This window comes from Gobio gobio (genome assembly GCF_949357685.1).
Source record: "Gobio gobio genome assembly, chromosome: 14".
In the NCBI taxonomy this organism is placed as follows: Eukaryota; Metazoa; Chordata; class Actinopteri; order Cypriniformes; family Gobionidae; genus Gobio; species Gobio gobio.
The window spans coordinates 46256123-46282225 of NC_137107.1; the positions used below are offsets into that span (position 1 = coordinate 46256123).

General features: G+C 38.3%; 1 protein-coding gene across 1 annotated transcript; it reads left to right on the forward strand.

The window, feature by feature from the left end:
* The first annotated feature begins 10260 nt into the window (after positions 1-10260).
* On the forward strand, positions 10261-15233 carry LOC307137176 (uncharacterized protein). The gene is made up of 5 exons (XM_079834674.1): positions 10261-10466; positions 10686-11945; positions 14002-14115; positions 14343-14403; positions 14476-15233. Exons 1-4 carry the CDS (start codon positions 10442-10444, stop codon positions 14357-14359), a joined length of 1416 nt encoding a protein of 471 aa, XP_079690800.1. The 5' UTR covers positions 10261-10441; the 3' UTR covers positions 14360-14403; positions 14476-15233.
* Positions 15234-26103: the final 10870 nt, after the last annotated feature.

Genomic DNA, 26103 nt, shown 5'->3' on the forward strand with positions numbered 1-26103 from the left:
ATTATTATTATTATTATTTTTTTCATTTTGTGCAATATATTTTGTGTATTTTTACATTTTGAAATCGCACTGATCTGTGACCACATTACTTTTGATGCAAATTTGACCCCATAATTGGGACAATGATTCATATGTAGAAGTTTATATCAGCTTGAGTTTGTTCTGTGTGGATGTATTTTTCCTATTCTGTTCCAGCGAGGTCCAGAAAAAACTCAACCTTGAAGGGAAAATTATTCATTCATTCATTCAAAATATATTGTGTGTTTACGGGTGGTTAGTATTATAATTATAGTAATTATAATTATATTATAGTTTAATTAGTATTATAGTATTATTTTATGAAATCTAGAGCCCTATTCGGACAGGATTAGTTTTACATGGGTAGATGGAGTAATGTAATTTTATCACAGGACGTCTGTAATATTCGCATGGGATACGAAATCTCAGTAAAACTAGCAGAAGTGGGAGGAGTGACTCGATTTACACACCGCTGTCTCCTCTCTTGTTGTCATGTGAGTATTAAGTTGCTTCCTTATATCACATGCACAAACACATATAATCTATATAACCTATATAACAGTTAGTTCCGTTCGAACGCTTTATTAATTAAATCCTGATTGGATTCTGAATGGTAAGCAGAAAACACTTGAGACTTGTCCTATCACCTAGAACACAACTGAATGTTTTTTCAAGCACCTCCATAGCCTACTTGAAAAAATGGAAAACTACTTTTAAACGGGAAAATGACGGAATAGTATATTTACAGCGGGTCTATTCGTGCGGGATTAGTATTACCTGAGGTAATTTTTTCTGACCATTTTACAGAAGGTAAAAAGACCGTAATCTTTTCTGACATTGTCCGTAATGATTACTGAGATAGCACATTCGGACAGGACTAAAATCACTGAGAAGCTCTGGTAATAACTACATCATCCCGGCTCTATATGTTAAAACTACTTCTGCTATTTGCTGCTTTTTTCATATTCACTTTATGGGATTGTATTATTAGCCATATTCAGTATTATATTTTTTATATTATTTTCATATATTTCTAATTGCAATTTATTATTAATAATTTGTATTATTTATTCATTTATGAAACTTAAAACAATAGAAATGTCACTATAATTGTCACATTCACCTGCTAGTACTCTATTCAGGACTTCATTACCCATAAACCATGTTCACTCCATCATTCACTGCAAGGTTTTGTATGTTGTTACACTGCATCGCTCAGCATTTTCCTGGTTCATGTCTTTTGGGTTTTGGATTTCTTGGATTTTCTTTGGATTTCCTTTGGATTTTGCACTCATTGACTTTTATTGTTATGGACTCTATCAGTCTGATCAAGCAAGACTCATTCGTGATGGTCCTTGAGGTTCACTCATTGAATTTATGGATTATGCTCTGTTATTGGCTGGTTCCTCCTTCACTGTTGGTCAGGTTGAGGAGGACTCTTGCCTAAAAGTTTTTTGACCGGGGGCACCATAAATCAAGCTCTGATGGCCACAGAGCTTGGCCCATCATGGCCACCAGCATGTCCAGTTATACGGCTCACCACTCCCGTCCTTTCAGCACCTTTCCATCCTGTGGTTTCCACACCAGAGCCTGTTTTCAAGATGGCCGCCATCTTCAGCCAACATGGCTGCCACCCCAGAGTCATCAGCCATTCCAGAGTTTGGTCCCGTCATGGCAACCACACCAGAGTCACGTCACGTTATGTCAGCCCAAGATGGCCGCTACGCCTGTGTTTTCAGACAAGATTCCCACTATGCCAGAGCCTCCAGCCATCATGGCTGCCACGCTAGAACCTTCAGCCCTCAGGGACACTACGCCAGAGTCTCCAGCTTTTACTAGTGCCTTTTACTAGAGTCTTCAGCTGTCATGGACGTCACATCAGTGTTCCCGATCGTCATGAGCGATGCACATTAAGACATTTAAGGCTTTCCCTAGGCTCTTGAGACTGGCTTCAAGTCTGGAGGACACACCGCTGACATTGGTGCGAGCAGCTGCTGCAGTAATGCCAAATCTGGGGGACTCTGAGGTGGTCCCTCTGTCGTCAGTGCGCCCTGTTACGGTGATGGCTATTCTGTGTGTTTGGGCCATATACTTCTCTCCAGCTCATGAGTTCATTTCAGAGCCCACTTCAGTCCATGAGTCCACTCCAACGGTTGCTCCAGTCCCAGTATTTTTGCAGCCTTGTAACATATAAACTGCTGTGGTGGTCGTCTGCTCGCCATGGGAGACTTCAAGCCTGTCTGCCTGGGCACCTGCTCAGTCTGAGATGACCTAGTCTTCTGTTCGGCCTGCTCCGCTCTGGCCATCTGCTCTGCCCTGGCCGTCTTCTCTGCCTCAGTCTTCTGGCCCTCTTCCACTTCATGGACCTGGCCCTCCATCCCGCCCCCTGTTTCGCCTCTGCTCCGCCTCCCTCCTGGACAGCTATGTTAGGAGTGTCTGGAAGCTTCTGTCACAGTCCACCTGCTATAGTGCCTTTGATAATGTGGGGTGGAGTACCCACTGCTGGCAATTTCCACTCTATTAAGCACTTCATTACCCATAACCCACTACCCGGAATAATCAGCCATCATTGTCTACAGCTGTGTATCACTAACTTCTTAGTCCCAGCCTATGTAAACCATGTTCACTTTGTCATTCACTGTAAGGTTTTGAATGTTGTTACCAGTGATGCCAGTAACGCGTTACTCTAATTTGACTACTTTTTTCCAGTAACGAGTAATCTAACGCGTTACTATTTCCAAACCAGTAATCAGATTAAAGTAATTTATCCAAGTCACTGTGAGTTACTATTTCTGTCATTTTCCTTAGTAAAAATATATATTTTTGCTTTCTTGTTAAGTCTCAGTAGGGTTTTTCCTGCATAGAGAATTACGAGGCGGCCGCCTCCGTCAAATTTCGTGCCGCCTCCGTCTGTCGACAAAACTCAAGACAGGCAGTCACTTACTCAGATTAGGCATGTCGTGATAATCAGAAATATATAGTCACATTATCCTTCAGCAATCATTATTAGTATATGCTATACTAATATTAGTATTAGTCAGCAGCACGGTAAAGCTCACTCCAATATGATATATTCCCGTTATAATACTTGATATGTTGATAAAAAATGTTTTATCATCCTCGAGTTTATCTAGCGGTTTCTGAAAGATGTTGTGCTCGCTAGGTGACAACACAAGGACTATTAGCATCACACGCAAAATAACCTGAATTTAAAACTGTATGAAGAAACAAATAATCAGTGAATGTTTGGACCGATATACATAGTAGACTAGGATTTGTAGACTAGGCCTCAACGCTCATCTTCTCTTTATGCTGTGAACTTTTCAATGTGCACTCGCGCTGCACTGTGCCCTATGAATCCATGTTGCTTTAAGTGCATTATTCTGCACCCGGGATGCGCATTTAAGCACTTTGTTGCCGCTCTGTTTTGAAGCGTTTCATATATTTTCATAGTTTTGTGCACTTAAAGATTATTAAAAAATATATTGTTCTCAAGTATCTATTTATATTTTCTATGAGTATCTACAATATATTTGTTGTCCCTTTACAGTGCTGCACATTATGTTTACAATAAACTATAAATCTTGTAATTTTACATTATAGGCCCATATAATTATTTACATTTATATATTTGTACCTTTTCATTAACATGTTTATATTTTATAAAATTAGTCAAAAGATTTTTTTGGAGATACAATTTCAGGAGATACATTGCTGATGTTACTGTTAAAAATGCACTTCCAATAGAGTGTTGGCAAAAACGGTTGTCATTTTTATGTTGAGGCTGCAGAGGTCTTGTCGGCAACTGATGAATGTAACTAATACACTGGCAACACTGGTTGTTACACTGTATCTCTGAGCGTATTCCTGGTTCATGTCTCTTGGTCTTTGGAGTACCCGTTTGCCTTTGTTCCCAGCCTTGTGTGTTTGTTTGGACTGCCTGCCTGTGTTTTTACCTGTTGCCTGTACATTTGGATTACGTATCTGGATTGTCCCTCTAATAAAGCTGCGTTTGGATCTACAAACCATTTTGAGCCTCAGAGCAGTTTGTAACTATAATACTATTGAATTGTAAAGTGTTTAATAATAATAATTTTACTTTTGTTATTATAACAGTACAATTGCAGTAATATCTTTGCTTTCAAACGTTGAACTATAGAACTTTTATTTTGGTGAAAACCAACAGGGAAACTTCTCTTTTAAAACTTCTATTTAGTTTAATTCTAATGTTTTATTAATTATACATTTTATATAATTATAAATATTTGGATCTGCTAATAGAATTAACTCAATGTAGCAGAATTAGAGCACTATTATTACTTATTAATTCTAAGAAATGTTAATTTCCGGTGTATGGGAAATAACTTTCTTACTGAACAGTACTCAGATCATGTAGCCAAAATCTGCATGATTAGGGACTCAAGTAAGTGAACCACAAACAACTTGTGATATGAACAAGACCTTATTAACCAGACAAAATACTTTGTTCTAATACAAATTCTTTGTGTCTGTGTCTTTTATTTTGATGTTTTTGTCTTAATTTGCCTGTGTTCAGTTCCAATGTGTTTAGTCCCTGCTTGCCTTTGTTCTATTCTCTTGAAATCGCGCCCCATCCTCTTTCACTATTCCCTACATTACTCCACTAATGGTAGTAAATGAAAACGAGTGAGTGAATTCAGACACTGAGTGCGCCGGAAGGGCAGCCGCTTTTACATAGATTGGCATATGTTGCATCTTCTGATGCATGTTAAAAGCAACTCAAACCCACAGCACTTGCAGAGATGGAGTTTGCAGAGATATCGAGTTCTCAGGCATTGTTAGAATTTATTTTTAAAAAGTTACTGTTTGTTGCAGTTTCTTGTTGCCAAGCTGATTTCTATGTGCATTGGACTATTTGCAAAAGATGTAAGATAATAAAATAATTTCAACTCAGACCATATATTTTCATGTCTATGTATTTATTTATTTGTAAATATTTTGACACAAACCAACTAATAGCACAAATATCAGTGTTATAGTCGAGACCAGCTCATTCTAAGTCAAGACTGAGTTCAGAGTTGAGTCCAAGTCGAGACAGAGACCAGAGAAAATCCACAAACAACATTTGAACTCAATTTGATTAACTTTTTAGTTAAGGAGGGCGTGCAAAAGAGTGACTGCCGAAAAATTGTTGCCTTTTTAATGTAAAAGTGTGAATGTGCCGGAGGGAGAGAGGGCGGGCGGCCTTCTGTCAGACATTTTTTGGGGGAGATGCTAAGTGTTGAGATGTATAATATATTAAAATAACACAGTTGAGACAAATACAGTCATGGCCAAAAGTGTTGGCACTCATCAGCGCTTTGTTGCCATCCATTTCTGTATGTTTGGGGTCATTGTCCTGCTGGAAGACCCATGATCTTGGACCCAAACCCAGCTTTCTGACACTGGGCCCTACATTGCAACCCAAAATCCTTTGGTAATCCTCAGATTTCATGATGCCTTGCACACAGTCAAGTGGCAGCAAAACAACCCCAAAACATATTTGAACCTCCACCATATTTGACTGTAGGTACTGTGTTCTTTTCTTTGTAGGCTTCATTCTGTTTTCGGAAAACAGTAGAATGATGTGCTTTACCAAAAAGCTCTATCTTGGTCTCATCTGTCCACAAGACGTTTTCACAGAAGGATTTTGGCTCACGTGCATTTTGGCAAACTGCAGTCTTGCTTTTTTTATGTCTCTGTGTCAGCAGTGGGGTCCTCCTGGGTCTCCTGCCATAGTGTTTCATTTCATTCAAATGTCGACGTATAGTTCGCGCTGACACTGATGCTCCCTGAGCCTGCAGGACAGCTTGCATTTCTTTGGAACTTGTTTGGGGCTGCTTATCCACCATCCGGACTATCCTGCGTTGCAACCTTTCATCAATTTTTCTCTTCCGTCCATGTCCAGGGAGATTGGCTGCAGTGCCATGGGTTGCAAACTTCTTGATCATGCTGCGCACTGTGGACAAAGGAACATCTAGATCTCTAGAGATGGACCTGTAACCTTGGAATTTTTGATTTTTTCCCACAATTTTGGTTCTCAAGTCCTCAGACAGTTCTCTTCTCCTCTTTCTGTTCTCCATGCTTTGTGTGGCACACACAGAAACACAATGCAAAGACTGAGTCAACTTTCCTTTTTATCTGCTTTCAGGTGTGATTTTTATATTGCCCACACCTGTTACTTGCCCCAGGTGAGTTTAAAGAAGCATCACATGCTTGAAACAAACTTATCCACAATTATGAAAGGGTGCCAATAATTTTGTCTGGCCCATTTTTGGAGTTTTGGAGTTCCAATACACACAAAGGAAATAAACATGTGTAGAGCAAAACGTGTAACTTTTCTGTGAGAAATACTTCATTTTCTGGAAAAATTTCAGGGGTGACAACACTTTTGGCTACAGGTTGATGGCAGGTGGACACAGTGTAAAATAGAAGCGAGAGCGGGCAGATCACAGGTGTGGGAGAGAACCTGGCGGGAGTCTTTGCACTAACGTTAGTCTCAAGTCATGCGCAGTTGCGCACAAGAAAATCACCAGTCATTGGACGTATCAATCGAACATCAATTTAAAGCAATATTAACATACAGTAATGGTCATGAAATATTTTGAATGGGACTCCAGTGGACTCGGGAATAAGTCCAATTCCTAATCGGTTTGAGTACGAGTCAATACCAAGTCACAATACACACAAGTCCAAGACCATTAAAATATGGCCTCGAGACCGAGGTCAAGACAGAGTCCGAGTCTCGAGTACTACAACACTGACAAATATCACAGAAATCATCAAGTACATTGCTAATACTTACCATGGTTTGTACCACGGTTTTTCCATCAAAGTAATGTCACTTCCTGAAGAATGATGTTGTTATTGAAATGTTAAGGCTCGTTTTGAGATTAACAAAATCTGCACAGAACCGATCAATGTGAGATGCATGCAAGTCAGCAATGTGTCTGAGTATGGGAAGTCGTTTTATCAACAACAACAAAAAAATTCTGATATTCTGTTTTTATGTGTATAACTTGTGTGAATATTCCAAAGCTATCTGACAATGCTATCTCTCTATGGGATATGTAATTTTTGTCATATTTCTAAAAAAAAAAAAAAAGTCACGCGTGATCCTTCCAATGTGCATACATCGTAAATTAAACAGAGCTTGACCAAGGCAGGACTTTGTAGTTAAAAAGTATATAATTTTTATATTTTCCTGAAAATGACTAATCGTTTCACTAGAGAAGACCCTTATTTGTCAGCCAGGACATGTGGATTACTTTGAAGATGTCTAAATATGGATTTTGGACCATCAAAAATGCTCTATGGTTAGCACCATTCAATTGAATTAGATGAAGAAAAATGTCTCAGGTTATGACTGTAACCATGGTTCCCTGAGAGGGGAACGAGACGCTGCATCCAATGACGACACTATGGGGAACGCTTCTGCATGGCTGCGTTTAAAGCATGTGTGCAACTAGTCCAATTCTGATAGGTGCTGCATCAACTTGTGATGTGTGGCGGCGTACCACGGAAGCTACAAAGGGAAGCCGGCAAAACTTCAGTGTCAGCCTCTGACAGGCAAGCCACTCCGAGTCATGCGGGAAGTATGGCAAGGGGACGCAGTGTCAGGGAACCATGGTTACAGTTGTATCCTGAAATGTTCCCTTTTGAGTGAACTTGAGCTGTCGCCCTCCAGGAGCTGAGTTTGACACCCCTGGGTTTAGGGATCAGGAATTGATCTGTAAAATGGTAAAAGGGAAAGTTGTATATATGTAATAATGTTTACATTTAAATGTTGTCAATACCATATTGTACTTAAATATCAATTATTCACAATCAGTCCAGACTGGACCAGCATGATTTCAACCAGGGTTACCAGGTATCATAAAACAAAACTAACCCAATGACCATCCAAATATCAAAAACAAAATATGCCATTCCCATACCCATAGAGTTACTGCAAAATGAAAACCACTGCATGATGAACACAGCTCGAAGGCTCCATACCTGTGGCCCACCTTCACAAAACTTGACATCTAGCTCAGTTTCATCAATGGTAGAATATGAAATATTTAAATACAAGCATTTCAGTCAAACATAATTTATGCTACATGTTAAACCTTTAACCTGCTGGGTGAAATTCAACCCGCAGAAAAGTTAACCCAATTCTACGGACAAAATGCCGACTTGGCCACCCTGATTTCAACTGTTATACCAAAGAAAAGAAAATGGAAAATCACTGCTTCACAACATCTTTAATGTGCCTTTAAAGGTCCCATGGCATGAATTTTTCATTTTATGAGGTATTTCAACATTAATATGAGTTCCCCTAGCCTGAATATTGTCCCCAAGTGGATAGAAATGTTGATCGGTGTAAAACCGAGTTCTGGCTGTCTTTCTCTGCCTTTGAGAAAATGACAGGCCAGACTAGCCAATCCTGAAGTCTCCTGGTTTGACGTCCACACAGGAACCGTTACCTCCCTTTCCTCCGCCCAGAGAATCTGGCACGCCCATGCAAACGCTCAAGTCAGATCATTGCTTGTGAACGAGTGAATGCTGGCAGTTTCTCAGTGTTTGGATGTACAAATGAAAACAGAAGTCTTTTGTCAGTTCCTTCTGATCTGTGATCAGTGATTTCTTATGTGTAGCTAATTATTTATTATTCGTGCACACGCAGCGGCTTCTCTCTCTCCAGACAGAACGGTGTTTCCGTGTTTTCTATCTTGTGAGTCAGTGTTTTTGTACGTCCTTGTCGCGTCTATCTGTTCTACAATGTGCATACAGTCATGAGTTTCTGCTCAACATCGGCAGACTCACATCTCTTTAGAGATAAACCTCACACACGCCGAAGCTCGGGCTGCACTGACCGGTCGGCCTTCAACATCACCGACCCCCAGTACTGCATCTGGCCCACAGCGGAGGCACCAAACGCGGCGCGAGATTAAGCAGAAGGGGGGTAAGTGTGAGGGTATCCGGCTAGGCTAGCCAGCTATCCCCACAATAAACTGGATTAAATTCGATTACTGCTGTTATGTCTTTGTTTGCGCTGTGTACTCAATGCGCATCACTGACGCTTTTCATATGATTGGAACATATCTAAAAATAATGCTATAATCAACACTTACTCGTAACTCGTTCATCTCGTCAGCTTTAATGGTACATTGCATGTGTTACAAAGTTGGTAGAATAATGATGAAGACGGACTCGGCTTGACTGGGACTCGTGTTTATTCAGAACTCTCCGATACAAACACAATAAACTCGCGCTGACAGACAGCGCTCTCATAACTCAGTAGTTACTATAAATAACTTTGTTAGCAATCGCTCCGTCTCCGTGATGTCCGGTCAACGAATCATTCTTTTGAATCGGTTCTTTTTAGTGAACCGAACCAGTTCACCAAATCGGACTGAATCGTTCTAAACGGTTCGCGTCTCGAGTCAGCGCTGATCCATAATTTACTAAAGTTACTAACTTTCTGACATGAGTGACAGCCCCTCCGACTAGAAATAAACTAATAACCTGAAGTATATTCTAGTAACTACAACAGTTCACTGAACTGAGACATGCTGAGAACTGATGTGAAGTGAACTCAGGTCCATCCATCTCTCTGGCAGCAGCTCGTGTGTCGTAGACCTCGTTAAACCACGCCCCCTCCACTCATTTCAAATGCAAAGATGTCAGCCAATCACAACAGTGGGCGTTTTTACTGAAGTCTCACAGCAGACACGCCTCTTGAAACAGGGCATTCAGCCACAGGGCAAACATCAGTATTGAAAAAATGCCTTTTATTTCTAAATTATGACATTTTATGATGTAAAAATCATACTAACAATATAAGTACACCTCGGGAAACATTATAAAATAATAGAAAAATGCCATGCCATGGGACCTTTAAAAACATGGAGACATTCACAACTTATTTAAGACATACAATGTAGTATTAAACAGCAAAAGTAAAAGTAAATCAGGGGTTGATCCTGGAGGGCATCTCTCTTGCAGAGTTTAGCTCCAACTCTAATAAAATACACCTGAAGCTAATCACGGTCTCCAGGATTACTAAAGTTACAGGCAGGTGAGTGTTTTTTTCAGCGTTGGAGCTAAACTCTGCAAGACAGTGGCCCTCCAGGATCAACGTCCCCCATCCCTGAAGAAGATGAAACTTTCTTGATGCCACACAATAATGCTTCCTGCTTCTTCTCGGTTTGAAGTCTGTACATTTGCTCCAAACCACATCCTTTGCTCAAGTGTTGTTTCAGTCTGCAGTCTGAGCGTGGTTTAATTTTCATAACTTTTGTCTTAATAGCATTTGGATGGAAGAGTGCTCATTTTGCTCTTTCAGTTTTTTATATTTAACTAAAATTAACTCATCAAGTGCCTTATCAGACATTTTATCAGAATCTTTTCCACATTCAACATGGCGCAGATACTACAAAAAAGAGGTAATGCTTTCGTTTTGACTTTTCGCATTTTTCTGAGGTAAAATGAAGATTACATTTTATTTTGATTTCTGAGTTTCTGAAAGCAAATTATTGGATATCAGTCTGCTGAGGCATCACGGATTAAACCACTGATGCAGATTTTAGATCATATTTACAGTTATCCTTCAGACCACAAATGCATTAAAATATTACCTGATGTTATTGTTTTCTTTGTAACAGATGGAACATTTTCAGATGAAGCAAAGCAATCCACAGACTCCATTAAAAGCATTAGATTTGTGGTGCTCGGAAGCGATGAGGTTCTGATGAATGAAGCTTGTGATATCATTATTGGGTCAACAGATAAAACCACCAAACATGGTACATGTGAGTTTAAAGAGACCTGTGTCCGCGGACGGCATGTCTCTGTAGTAAAAGCACCCACTTATTGGCTGGAACACCTAAAAACGTACCTCTCCTTCAGCAAAGGAGTCAGATCTATGAAAAGGGACATGGAGTTTTGTTACTCACTGGTCTTTCCTGGGCCTCATGCGTTTCTGTTAGTGCTTGGAGATGTGCGTAACTCTGGGAAAGAGCATTATCTTCTACATGCCCTCAGTGAAGTGTTTGGGCAGGAGGCATTGGACTACAGTATGGTGTTATTTATTCATGAATACAGGGACAGGGATATAGGCAGGAACCGTTGTGTCAGAAAGTGCAGAAAAAGGTTCCACGTTTTAAAGAAAAATGAGGACAATGTTTTAAAGCTATTCCATGATGCTACTGAAACAATGATAAAACAGAGAAAAGCTAACTTTTTTACAAAGGATCTTGACTTGCTGGACAAAGCAGAAACCTATTTCAAGAGGGAATTTGATGCTAAATTTGAGGAGAGGGAGAGCAGCCTGAGAGCAGATTCGGCAGAAATGAAAACAAAATTTTCAGAATTGGAAAAACAAAATAAAGAAGAAGTACAAGATCTGTGTGAAGAACTAGATGCTCATAGAGCCAGAGAGAATCAGTTGAGGAAAGAATTAGATGCTTCCAGAAGAAGAGAGATTCAGTTAAGCCAACAGATGGATGCTCTCAAAAAGACAAAAAATGACTTGAAGGAGGAGCTGTCTGCCCTCGGGTATCGTAATAATCAGTTAAATGAAAAACTGTCCGCTTCCAATGAGAGAGAAAGTCAGCTAATATCTGACAATGAGGGGCTTCAAAGAAAAGTGGAGCAACTCACAGCTAATGAGAAAAAGCTAGAAAATAATCAGGAAGCAAAGGATAAAGAAGCATTTCTGATCCCAAAAATACAAGAATGCAACATAATACAGGATGAAAAAGAACTACCGGCCAAAGCACAAGAACAGTACGACAGGCCAAGAGCTTTGGATAGAAGAGAGATGGAACTGGACGACAGAGAAAGAAAACCGCTGCAGACAGTAACTCTATCCACTGGATCACAACATGGGCATTATACTTTCACAGCAGTTTATTCCCTTTGTGGTAAGTATTGTCATCTGGAAATTCAATTTGCAAAAAAAAAACCAAAACAAAGTATTTTAACAAAATAGTTAGATGCATAAAAGTGTAAAGCTTTAATTTTTTAACCGTAATTATCGGATGGTTGTTAGAACTTAATATGCAAATTTCGTCCAAAACCGACGCGTAGTTTACGTTGTAGAGGCTACAGCACAGGTCTGTATAAATCAGCCTTTACATATAATGTACGCGCATCTCGCAAATGCGCTTTGATTTTTCGTCACTAATTACTTTGTCCACGCGGTGACAACACTGGCCCAGACCGTGGTTTCACAGTCAGAAAAGAAATGGAAGACAAAGAACAAAAACAACAACAAACTATTTACATGATTTACATGTTAAGTCAATGCAAAGATACGAATTGAGCGTTTGATGCGTGATTTGCGCGAATCGGCCCGAGTTGAAAAATCTGAACTTTGGCGGATATTCACGCCGCGTCAACCAATCAGGAGCTTACTCTAGTAGTAACAACAATGAGGAGAAAATCTGTATATTAATTTCTGGTTCAGACAAGTGTGCATGTGATAATCACTGTGATAATATTAAATGACATGAAACACAACCTAGTCTCTTGTTAAATGCAAGTTTATGCATGATCAATAATACAAAAGTATAAGTAAAATTTAGTGCTAGTCGGCTACAACGGTAACGTTAAGTTAAATAGCATAAAAATAAAAATAAAGTAATGAAACTTCACTTTGCCCTCAGCCTAAACGATTTGCCAGGGAACAAATTATAGATCCATGAGACCAAAGATCGGCCGTTACATATACACAAGACGAATTATAGCCGTTATAGCTCGAGACACCACAGAGACATCAGAGCCAGCGGCAGACGGCAGAAGGACTAGCCGAGGAAAGGCTGCTGTAGCATCCAATCAATATTGAGAAGGCCAGAACTGATGGTTAAGTGAATTTTATTGCCGTCCTTGTCATTAACCAACGTAAGAGCTGAGTAAAAACAAATAAACCATGCATTACCATCACATTTCGAACATTACACCGCTCATTACATTAGTTTCAATCCGATAGCATTACAAAGTTATACATTTTATGATAAACATTTCAAATAGCTCAAATATATTTCTTTACAAACCTTGTTCTCCAATTGACTGAAGCTAAACCTTGTAGTTTTAATTGTTTTTAACCGTGAACCTTTTCCGACTTTCCTTTCGTCTTTTCGCTGATCGCCAGGTAAATTTCCGTCACCATACTTCCGGTTTCTTTGGTTATCAAAATAAAAGCCTGATACCGTAATAATAAAACCATATAGCGTAGCTATAATCAAAATAATACTTAACTACTCTGATGGCCTTTACAGCTGCTCTCGCCAGGGTAAACGAGCGCGGAGCGCCGCTGATCCACTGGAGCTCATAACTCCGAAAACGGCAGATAAAATGTTCAAATAGGCGCTGTTTTTATAAATAAACCACAAATTTGAGCTTTAAACAACTACATTATTGCCTGAAAAAGTCTTAAAACTACGTTTTGTCACACATTAACAATAGTATTTTAACAAAAAAGACGTGTAAACACAGCCCATGTCTGCCATTTCTCAACGAGACAAGCCGGCTGGCAGAAGCCCCTCCCATGACGCAAATTTGTGTTTGTTGTGAAGAGAATGTCACGCGCGAATGAAGCGAATTTCACGCGCAAATGAAGCGAGTAAACTCAAAATGTTCAAGCATCCGACTTCGCGCGATTTATTCGCGTCATTCGCGTCCGGTGTGAACGCACCATAAGTGTGTAACGACTGCCATCTTGTCTTATTTCTGACCCTGTTTTGATGTAAAGTAAATGGAGCCGAGGAGTCGATTCGGTGTCGACTCCAAAAAACCTGGAATCGAACACCCCTACTACTCTCCATTGGAAATGAATGACTTCCGGTCTGTCGCTTGTCGGAGATAGTAGAAAGGCGGCTTTAGTTAGCATAGGCTACGTAAGAAAAAAAAAAGTATACTTTCGGTTTAATACCACTCAAAAACACTGTGATATGCTGATTTTTTTTTTTTTATTCAAAGCATCTGAACTCAATGAAAAAAGGGGAGAAGCAGAGGACATTTCACAAGTCAGTGAATCACAACAGGATGATAACTTTGAACGTGTGAGACGAGACGGATTAGATCCACCTAGTAGTAAGAAATCTATGATTTGTTTTGTCTTTCATCTATTGCAATTTATTGCATGCTAAATTTGTCACAAGATTAGTTTATTTAATAATGAAATGCAGACCCTGTGGGCCTATACCATGCTTTAAAATGTTATGTGAATATTCCCTAAAATAATGAACTGGCAGTGATGTCTGAAATAATATAGTATTTCATAATTATACATTAATATATTGATTGTTCCACATCTTTAGTGTATGCCATTCTCTGAATATAAAGTCTGAATATTCTCATCGTGGATGTAATTGCACTGAGGTGAGTTTTAAGATTTTCAAGTTCTCCTTCCTTCAAGTTTACTTGAACTAATGTAGTTTATTTCCCATTCAGGCTGCATCTGCATATACACAGAACACAATTCTGTCCTTACTGTGAAAACCACACAACACGAGATTCTGTTGATTCTGTCAAATTTATTTTTATGCATAACATTGTGCTTTAAGTGAAAAATGTTTAGATGTGTATCTGCATTAATAAACAGCATGTATGGCAAAAATATTGTGTTGAGATGACAAGAAATGTATATAATAATTATCGATGTATTCCTGTTTTCTTCATTTATTTTGATAGCTTTACATAAAACATTTTAATCTTGTTCTTTAAGAAGTTTAAAATCACCTGAATGTATTTTAGAATTTATGTCTTGTATTACCTGAAATGTCTTGTATAGTTTTTTGTTAATTGTATGAATTATGTTGTTTATTCAGTTTTCGACATGAAAATTGTCACCGTTCGTGAATTCAATGACTTGTTCTCTCTGTGTGGATGTCAGTGTGTATGCGTGGAGGCGTGGTTACTGATTGCCAGTGATCAGCTTCCGTTCTTGTTCTCTGGAGATTCATTGTTCCTGCTGGTTCCTGTTGGTTCCTGAGGTTCATCTTCTCACGTCCTTCTACGGATTGGGTTGCCCATTGCGTCCATGCGCTGCCTGGAGACTCAGCACCGACTGCCCACCGACTCTGACCACCATAGTTTGCATTACTGTTTTGAGTTGGAATAAACTTTCCTATTGTTCAATCCGTCTCTGATTCCTGACAGAAAATAACCTTGTTGCTGACATGGTGTAAATAAATAAATAATAACTATTTAAAACATCTCAATTACACACTCAAATTTTTTTTTTTTTTTTACAAAATTGTACATTTTAAGGGACAAGTAGCTGTCACTGGTACCCTTAAGGGTAAATTTTTGTACCTCTAAGTCAGGGGTTGGCAAGTTAGGTCCTAGAGAGCTCATGGCTCCCAGCATGCATTGCAGCATTAAGTATGTCACCATTGTTCATACGCTGATTGTTGATATCTGTCTGCGTATAAACTTTTTCCCCCCTAGAATGAATTAAAAAATCAGAATTCAGAATGTCTGATCTGTGGCAAGAAAGTATTGTTGGTGAATATTATTTATTCACATTTTTAGTCAGTGACGAGTTTAATCAAACATTTTTCTTCATGACAATTTTTGTTTAAGGCTTCTTTTGATTTGAACAGATTGTGTGCTTTGTTAACACTGTAACAAAAACCACAAGCTCACATAAAAAGCCAAGAGTCAAGCTGGCCAACTAAATGAAACATTGATCACCATAATGGTGACCAAACATTTTCAATAAAACATCAACATCTAAACCTCTGTTAATTCTCAATAAGAGCTTCTATAGATGTCTTTCAGGATTGGAGCCAAACTCTTTAGGACAGTGACTCTCTAGGACCGAACTTGTCTACCCCTGCTATAAGAGGAAAACTATGGTATAATTGTACCCTAATGACCAATTGTGTACCTTTAAAGGTACAGTTATAAGTTTTGTTCCTCATAGAACAAAATTGTACCTCCACTGTACCTTTTTTTCTGAGAGTGTACAGTATTCATATATATTTGAAATATTTGAGTTTTGAACCTCGAGCTAAACTGAACATTCATACCACTTTTTTTTTAAAGCTGCAAGTGTGCTGTTGTATTAATCAGTAGCTCTTTCTTTCAAATTACTTCTGTTTATTGGAACAGCACACCTGCTAATATATAGACTGACAGTAATGTCATATAATAATAGTGTTAAAGGAAAATGTGCATTATTTGATATGCATTATAATATGATTATAATGTTGTAATCAGTGATAAAAGCATCTTGACTTTAGGCTATTCTTAGTGCCATGGGAGGGTAAATATCACTGTCATATGATCAAATAGCCTACCATTTGGTGAAAAAGAGAAGTATTATATTAAAACAACACATAATAAATGAAATTGTTCAAGCAAAATAAATATTCTGTAATTTACATAGTGATAGGAGATGGTGGTTAAATCACCTCCGGTAGAAATTAGGAATCGCGTTGGCGTGGGCACTGCAGTGCGATCGAAAAGGGCACTTTCACTTTCACTTTCAAAGGGGCAGGGGCTCAAGCCACTGACGAGGAAACGCCGTTTTAAAATGAAAACGCACTAGTGTAAACGGGGCCTGAATCTCCTGATCCGATCAAAACAGGTGAAGATGCAGAAACAAGCGACATCATATGTAAGCTGATGCATATGTAAAATATCGCGACCATCAACATCCCAGCAAACATTGATCCGGCGGCAACGTCGTGTCCCTGGCCAAAAATAGTCGCGGTAGGACGGCATAAATCGGTAAAAGTATGTTAACACCAGTGTTGGGAATAACGGCGTTATAGATAAACGGCGTTACTAACGGAATTACTTTTTTCAGTAACGAGTAATCAAACGAATTACTGTTTCTTCCGTTACAACGCCGTTAGCGTTACTGAGGAAAAAAACGCGGCGTTACTATAATTGAGCTCATTGAAGCGGTTTTCATCCGAACAGGCTCTCTGTCAGTCAGACCTGCAGCGCGCGCGCGCGTGTGTGTGTGTGTGTGTGTGCGCGCGCGCGCGCGCTACCCATGCGTGTTGGGGGTTGGGTTGGGTGGTACACAACTGATGATGATTGGTGGGTGGGAGACAAGGTTGAGGTTGATAGGTTGAGTTCACACACACACACCTTTGACGCACACGCATATGCACAGTCAGCGATGGCAGTCCAACGACTTCAAAGGTAGCTTTCGCAAACTGGAAGTATAAGCGCTACTTTTCCCTCGTTGAGGTGAACGGTAAGAATGTTTATAAACATATAAACATTACATAAATGTAACGTGAAGCTTATGCCCAGGGAGAAAGAGTCTCTCCACGTCGGTGGCAAGTAATTCTATTTCTAATCTAATGAAGCCTCACGTCATCACACGACAATATTAGTGGCTAAAAACCCAGGTGATAACGTGAGCTCCACTACCAGAGGAGTAGTACTGATACTATTTACACAATATTTAAACTATAGTAGGTCTACTGATAATATTTACACAATATGTACACTATAGTAGGTCTACTGATAATATTTACAATAATATATTGAATTTGATAGGTGTCTCACATTGTCCCACAGCAACATTACAATAGTGTACATTAATGTACAATGTTTTATAATAATAATTATTCTATTTAGTGTCCAATTCATTCATTTAACATATTTAATATTGGGGGCATCCAAGTTATTTGACATATTTGAACATTTGAAGAAAAAAAAAGTAACACATTAGTTACTTTCCCTGGTAATTAGTTACTTTTATAATGATGTAACTCAGTTACTAACTCAGTTACTATTTGTAAGAAGTAACTAGTAACTATAACTAATTACTTTTTTAAAGTAACGTGCCCAACACTGGTTAACACAGAACAGTTCCTAAAAATGCACTCAGATACATTTGTACATGTCTACAGTTGTCAGGGGTTGCATGTATAATTGTTACTTTGACTTTTAGCTGCGTGTAGTTCAATATATACCCTGAAACTGCCTAATGTTCTTGAATTAAATTTTGACCCTGGATGAGCTACAGGACTGTGAAGCTTTGGGGTGTTGATGGACTCCATCTGTGTTTTGATCAGTGTTCTGAATCTGATCCAGACTTAATTTTTGACAAAAATGTGATTTACTCAAAATGTTGCTTTTTACAAATGAACCCACGTTCAAGTGTTGATAAAAAAGGAATGCAAGAAGCTAGAATAAAATATTTTTTTTATTTAAAAACAGAGAGTATGTTCTTTCTTTTGATATGTTGCATGTTCAGATATTCAAACAACAAAGTACTCAAAGTACCATGACATTTTTGTGAAAATGGTCAAAAAAGCAAAAAAACAAGCTGGTGGGGAAATAGCTAATTAAAAAACATTCTTGTCAACACACTTTTGATGGTATTTCATGCTAAATATAATGAATGATGTTGGCCCTGGGAGGTTAAAAACTGTGTAATGCAATGTGGCCATCTAGTGAGAATATACAGTATTACATTAAGACTACAGTACACTGAAAGTAAAACATAGATTCTGATCTTTAAAGGAAATAATCCAGTGACGCAATTGCAAGTTAACTGTAATTTTATGATCAGGGCAGACCTGATAAAAGTGTCAACCTTACACACTCAGAAATGTTACCCATTTTTAGGTCTAATGTTACAATCTACTGAAAATCAATATTACATTAAAACGAGTCATTTAATAAGATATCAAATTTGCTCACACACACACACACACACCATTATGTTGTTGCAAACCTGCATGACTCTCTTTGTTCTGTAGAATTCTAAAAGGAAGTGTTCTAAAAGGACACACAGTTTCCAATAAAACTATTAAAATGAAATCAAAACAACCCATAATGCCCTGGCAACTGACAACTCCCTAGCAACCACCTAAGCACTCCAGCATCATGTCAGTGACTTTCACATGGACCTCTTTTTAATTTGACCTCCTCATAGTGTGTGCATTTAACAGCAAAAACCTGTGCGAATAAAGGTACATTTTTACAAAATATACTAAGAAATTTAGAATTGCTTATTTTCCTCTTCTGTTCTGCAGTTTCACTTCTCTTGTTGTGCTGTATTCTGGCTTACTCTTGAGATGGTGTTATGGCACTGCTAATGTTGTTGCCTCTTTTAGGATCAATACTTCTGTTTTTCATCATTTGCCACAAAGCATCTGGGAAATGAATAAATGTCAAACGTAATGTTCTTGTATTTGGTTTTCCTCTTGATCTGTATCTTTCGTTGCATGTTATAGTGTAATTATCAAATGGTTTTATCGTTCCTCAGAATCTGCCAAGAAAGTACACTCTCCGTAGCCTGGCGTGGCCATACTCAATTCTAGTCAGAATATGAGTCTGGTACCGCTCCATTGAGCTTTGATTATGGGGCGTGTTTCAACCGAGCCAGGAAAGACCTCAATTGGATAGACCCACAACCAATCAGAGCAACGGAGCGACGCGTAACGTTAGTTGTCAAATGTCAACAGAACTCAACTGCACTGTTACCAAGTCCGTGTTTTTCTCCATGTCCGCGGGTTGAAGCGACCCCAATTATGTGATTATATAAACCCAGGAATGCGAATTTTAGCAGGCAACCTTGCCAAAATAACATATTTTGCCAACCAAACGTTTTGAGTAGCAATTGTGCGCGACATTGCAAAAACACTTGGAAACCCTGTCTGCACGCACGCATGATTAAGTAACGTTACAAGAAAAACATGAGTGTAAACGATCTTTGGCAGTAATAAAATAATTTAAGGATACACAGAGTACTTACCAACACGATCATCGTTTCTGAGAGAAATAGTAAAGGTGAACGCATATACGAACAAGTTCTCTGTTTAGGATTAGAGCAAATTCAACCCAAGAGCCTTCGATGACGTGGATGATTACGTTACTGTTTATCATCTGTCCATCATCGTCTAAAGCCCGCCCTGACAATTTCATTGGTCCGAACAGTTTCTGTTCGGGCATAATTCCTCCTCTATGGAGCGAGTCCAAACCGAATTGCCCGAGCAAAACATTTTGTGGGCGGGGCTAAATTCGGCTGGCATCCAGGCTACACTCTCCGGCCAATTAGGATCACTTTTTGCCTTCAGAACTGCCTTAATTCTTCAAGGCAGAGATTCAACAAGGTGCTGGAAACATTGTTCAGAAATGTTGGTCCATTTTGACAAGCAGATTTATCGACTACACATCCATGATGCAAATCTCCCGTTCCAGCTCATCCCAAAGCTGCTCTACTGGATCGAGATCTGGAGACTGTTGAGGCCGTTTGAGTTTGGTGAACTTATCGTCATGTTCAAGGTACCAGTTTGAGATGATTTGAGCATTGTTACATGGTGTGTTATCCTGCTGGAAGTAGCCATCAGAAGATGATACACTGTGGTCATAAAGGGATGGACATGGTCAGCAACAATCCTCAGGTCGGCTGTGGTGTGGATGCTCAATTGGTACAAAGGGGCCCAAAGTGTGCCAAGAAAATATCCTCCACACCATTACAGCACCAGCAGCCTGAACCACTGACACAGGCAGGATGGATCCATGCTTTCATGTTGTTCACCGGTGTGTCTTCTGCTGCTGTAGCCTGTCTGCTTCAATGTTGGTTAGATAGGGTATGCATTGATGTCACATTGAGTGTCAACAGATCTGCTGCATGAACGGATTTAACCCATAAGAACCCGGACCAATTTATCCTTATAGGAAAATGATGGGGCATATTCAGTGTTGCCACAGTTACTTTGAAAAAGTAATCTGATTTCTGATTACTCCTTTAAAAAGTAACTTAGTTACTTTACAGATTACTTGATTTTAAAAGTAACTAAGTTTGATTACAAGTTACTTTATTAGTTACATTCAGCAGCTGCCGACAACACCCCTGCCGCCTCAACATAGAAATGACAACCGTTTTTGCCAACACTCACTTTATTGGAAGTGCATTTTTAACAATAACTTCAACAATGTATCTATGTGACATTTTAAGTTGAAATTTAAAAATACTTCCTGAAAAAAAAAACATGTTTTAATAAAAAATGTAATAAAGACAGTCTTTCTTGACTTCACTTAACATAAATACTCTCCCAGACGCAAGAAGAAAGCAAAAAAATATATTTTTACTAAGGAAAATGACTAAAATAGTAGCTCACTGTGACTTGGATAAATTACTTTAATCTGATTACTGGTTTGGAAATAGTAAAAATACTTTTTTCCAGATTACTGGAAAAAAGTAGTCAGATTAGAGTTACTGGCATCACTGGGCATATAAAACAGGCTTAATGGACCACTTGTAACATGTTTCTGCAGTTGTTTTTGAAATACAAGCCCTCCTTGTGAAAGACATGTACCCCCGGTTTCACAGACAATGCTTAAGCTAATCCTAGACTAAAATGCATGTTTGAGCTATTTTAACTGAAAGAATCTTGCACTGACAAATCTTAAAATATGTCAGTGGCATTGTTTTGTCTCAAGATGCACACCAGTAATGTTTTTTTCTTGGGCACGTTTATAAAAGTTACTTAAATGTCCTAATTGAACTAAGGCCTAATCCTGGCTTAGTCTAAGCCCTGTCTGTGAAACCGGGCCGTAATGTTACATATATGTGACATTGGGCATTTATGATACATTTTTTATGTTACATATATGTTACATTGTCACATTATGTTACATTATGTTCGTATATATATTTTTTTGCTGTTTCTTTTCTTTTCCACAACATGTATCAAAATTATGCATATTATTCAAAATTATTAACAAAACATATCAAGACATGGGCGGATATTCCAACACTTATCCCCTGCTTGCTGATTTTAAGAATCATTGTTGTCAGGGAAATGTAGACATGCTAGTAGAGTCTGAAAACAGTTGCGTAACATATTGTCAGCCACCATGGTATGTCATTTTGTCATTTTCCCAAGTATGCATGATTTCCTGGCATTTGGTGCAGATCATGCGCAGATCATTTGCTGTTAACATTTTTCTGAGTCCCAGATTTTATATAACACAAAGTATATAACACATTTAAAAAAATGATTGAATCAGCTAAATTAATTGAGCAGCTCATTAATATTTTTCTTAATATGACAAATACATCACATCAAAATTCCCCCAACTGTGTTAAGTTTAACAGCCCGATGTGACATTTATGTCACCACAATATTTTCGTAACTTGTTTTATATCAATTTGTTTAAGAAATTTATTAAAATCAGGTTAAGTGTAATCTATGATAAGATTATTAAAATGTTAGAATTGTTGCATGGGTTGAAACATACCTTTAGTAACAAAAACAAGCGTTTTAAAAAAATTGCTGACATTGCAACATGTGCTAACCAGACAGGCCACCATTTTGGAAATCTTGCCATGGCAACAAAAAATGCACAAATTGTCACATGACTGAACCTGGGTGTTCCTTATATGTCACTTAGGGACTTCCTGAGTTGAAATTTAGGGATATTGCTTTAAAAAGACCTTTCCAGATAATCACCAGTGTTTGTGACACCCGTGTCACTGTGGGTTCTTATGGGTTAATTGGGGGAACTGCAAAAACACCAGTAAAACAACGATTATCAGATTAAACAAAAGTTTGGACTCAATAGTGTTCCTTACAACTATACCAAAGATCCAGTGATCCATGGATATTGACATGCAGCCAGAAAGCATGTTTCCTGACTTTTATGGCTTGTTTCCACTGAGCGGTACGGTTCAGTACAGTTGGTACACAAGTTTTGCTGTTTCCATTGTCAAAAGTTGTGAATGGTACCCTAATTCCGAACCATACCGTACCACTTTTTTGGCACCCTTCCATTGGGTACCTTGCACAGTAGTTCGGTACTAAAGGGTGGAGCAAGTCTCACTGCAGAACGTTGTTTGGTTGACAGAGAATCATCACTTGCATGTGCTACAAGGGGAATGTCAGCACAAGAGACGCCATTTTTATAATATTAAAATAAAATACTACTGTTATTGTGTCACAATATGTAGTTTAAAGAGTTTTTCAGGCGAGAATAGTTGTTTAAAGCTTAAATCGGGGGTTTATTTATAAAGAGATGCCTATTTGAAAAATTTGATCTGATGTTTTTGGAGTTATGAGATCCAGTTGATCACCGGACGTTCAGCGCTCATTAATCCCACTGAGATATATATTTTCATATCGTCCAGCCCTAACAATTTTATAGTTTTTGTCAGTGTTTATTTAAATACATCCAATCATGCAGAATATAATATGTTAAACATTTAATTGATGAATGTAACATGGTTCGTTGTTATGGGAAGAAGGAGGCGGGAACCGGCGAACGTTTAACAGACTTTAATAAATAATAAACAAAAGGAACGTAAAAACACACAGACATAAAAAACCATAAACAAAACACAATGTAAAGTCCAGGCCTGGTCCTCTCTCGTCCTTCACTGGTGTCGCTCGTCCTTATGCCTCCGGGCTCCCTCATGAGAGGACTCGAGACCATTCTCATTCACGCACCGGTCTCGCTCGCTCCTCCCACGTCTCTCGCTCGCCAACCTCGCCACAATGAGTTGTCAATACAATATGTAGGGTATGATTTTGCCCCAAAATTCAACATACTGACACAAAATGATAACTTTAAATTGCCTGGAGTTCAGTTATGTCTGTGAATTGCAGCGATCCATTTGCTTCTCTTTTCTGTAGCTTTCGTCATTCTGTAAAAATATACCTCCGATATCTTGTCAAATCTATTTGTACAGTCAATCTCAAAGCTCTTTCCCTGTTTTAAATGTGTTTTGTTTGTTTTTCACGGCATTCCCGCTGAAAACCAGTGCTGCCGCTCAGTCTTTTTGCCACTTTTGGACGATGGTGACGTCACGCGCATAGAGAAGATAGATAGTGTTGTGCGTTCAGAGACGCTCTTCTGCAGACCTCGGTTGCTTATTTGAGTTTAGTGTTGCCTTCCTATCAGCTGGAACCAGTCTGGTCATTCTCCTCTGACCCTCAGAACTGCCGCTCACTGGATATTTTCTCTTTTTCAGACCATTCTCTGTAAACCCTATGGTTGTGTGTGAAAATCCCAGTAGATCAGCAGTTTATGAAATCCTCAACAATCATGCCTTGTTCAAATCACCTTTTTCCCCATTCTGATGCTTAGTTTGAACTTCAGAAGACGGTCTTGATCATGTCAACATGTCAAAATGCATTGAGTTGCTGCCATGTGATTGGCTGGATAAATATTTGGGTTAACCAGCAGTTGAACAGGTCTACATAATAAAGTGGCCGGGGAGTAACATTTGAAGCACTCTGTCTAGTGGTCAAACTCATGTGTAACCTGATGAATGGTCAAATGAGTCAAAGAAACGCTGAGTTGACTGAAAGCACAGAAAGAGAAGTGATTATCAGTTACCATGAAATCTAAAGCGCTTTATCAACACGATCAAATGACAGAGTCAAACAAACTTCACACCAAGCATCTTGAATGACTAAACTAACAGCGAGCATCAGTTATTCAGTCCATGCACCGTTTGTCATTCTGTGTTTTTGTTCATTCTTAACAGTAAATATTAGTCATATTGTCAGTGTAACTTCCTTGTTTTTTCTTAGCACATCTCTGAGAATCGGACACCAAAACTCTTGTTTGCTGTCTCAAACTGCTTGGCTTCATTGGATGCTGGTGAAACCAAAGTTTGCAACATAGCCTACATTTGATTAGGAAATGATTTCATGCCATGCAAAACGGATCAGAAATTGAAGTCTAAAAGTCTGAGAGCATTAGTGAAAATTGTTGCATTTTTATCATTTTACGAGAAATGATATTATCAGCAATTCCTTTGTATTATCAGTATTGGTCAAAAGTGATATCTGAATGGGATATTTGTTTTTAATGACCTTGTGGAGTTAAATATGAGGGAAGAACAAAACACTAAACTTGGTTGTTATTTGGCAACATTATATTGGAAAAAAAGGGCAAAGGACAGGTTTTATTTTATAGTGCAAAAAATAAAAATAAACAGGAAAAAGCATAAATTGACTTCAACAAAATCAGTTATTAATATTCAATTGGTTCTCTCTTGTTTTCGCATGTGTTCATAATTTCTTTTTATGACAGCCTGGCTAAAAATGATGCACAATTTGCCATGTTTCATTGCATTATTGTCACAATAATGTGACAATTTATATTATTAAAAATAATAATGCTATTTTTAAAGATTGTTTTATGTGTTCTGAGCAAACTGTTTCAGTTTTTTCTGCTTTTGAAGTTTTGCAGTTTAAGATATTGGGGAAAGATCCTATTCTCTGTTGTGTGATTTATCGTCCACCTAATTCTAATGCTAGTTTTAAAAATGAATTTGCTGAAATGCTTTCTGATTTAGTTTTATATTATGACAAGATGATTATTGTTGGAGATTTTAATATTCATGTTGATAGGGTAAATGATTATGCAGTTGATGAATTTTTAAAAATCACTCAATATTTCAATTTAGAACAACATGTGTCAGGCTCTACGCATAGCCATGGCCATACTTTAGATTTAGTTTTTACTTTTGGATTAGCACCAAATAATTTTTTAATAGAAGAGAGTGCGATATCTGATCATAAAAACATTATATTTGATATTCAATTGGCTGTAGAACGAAATAACATTAAGACAAGCGGTACTTATTTATCTCGTGTTATAAACCCAGAAGTTGCTGATAGATTCTCAGCAAGTTTTTATGCTTCAACAGTTGACTGGGCTTATGATGCAACTACAGTTGATCAGCTGAATGATTTTAACAGTCTTTGTTCCTCAATATTAGACTCAGTGGCCCCAGTTAAAATAAAAACCAAGTCTCTAGCAAATCAAGTACCATGGATAAATGATGATATTCGTATATTAAAGAGAAAGTGCAGGAAAGCTGAACGAATTTGGAAATCAACTAGACTTCATGTTAATTTTGAGCACTGGAAGGTTTCACTCTTGCTTTTTAATAAGACGGTTAAAGTTGCGAGATCTGATTATTTTTCTAAATTGATAGATAATAACCGTCACAATTCCAAGTTTTTATTTAATATAATAAATGAACTGACTAACCCGCGGCCTAGCATTACCTTGAGTCCTATAGACTGTAGGTCTTTTATGAAATTTTTTTGTGGAGAAGGTCGCAAATATAAGGGCTTCAAT

Bases quoted from the DNA above. Each gene is read 5' to 3' on its own strand.
- LOC307137176 (XM_079834674.1), top strand. From the start codon at position 10,442: ATGGCGCAGATACTACAAAAAAGAG. The intron at 10,467-10,685 runs GTAATGCTTTCG...TCTTTGTAACAG, and splicing joins GCAGATACTACAAAAAAGAG to ATGGAACATTTTCAGATGAA. The intron at 11,946-14,001 runs GTAAGTATTGTC...TTTTATTCAAAG, and splicing joins AGCAGTTTATTCCCTTTGTG to CATCTGAACTCAATGAAAAA.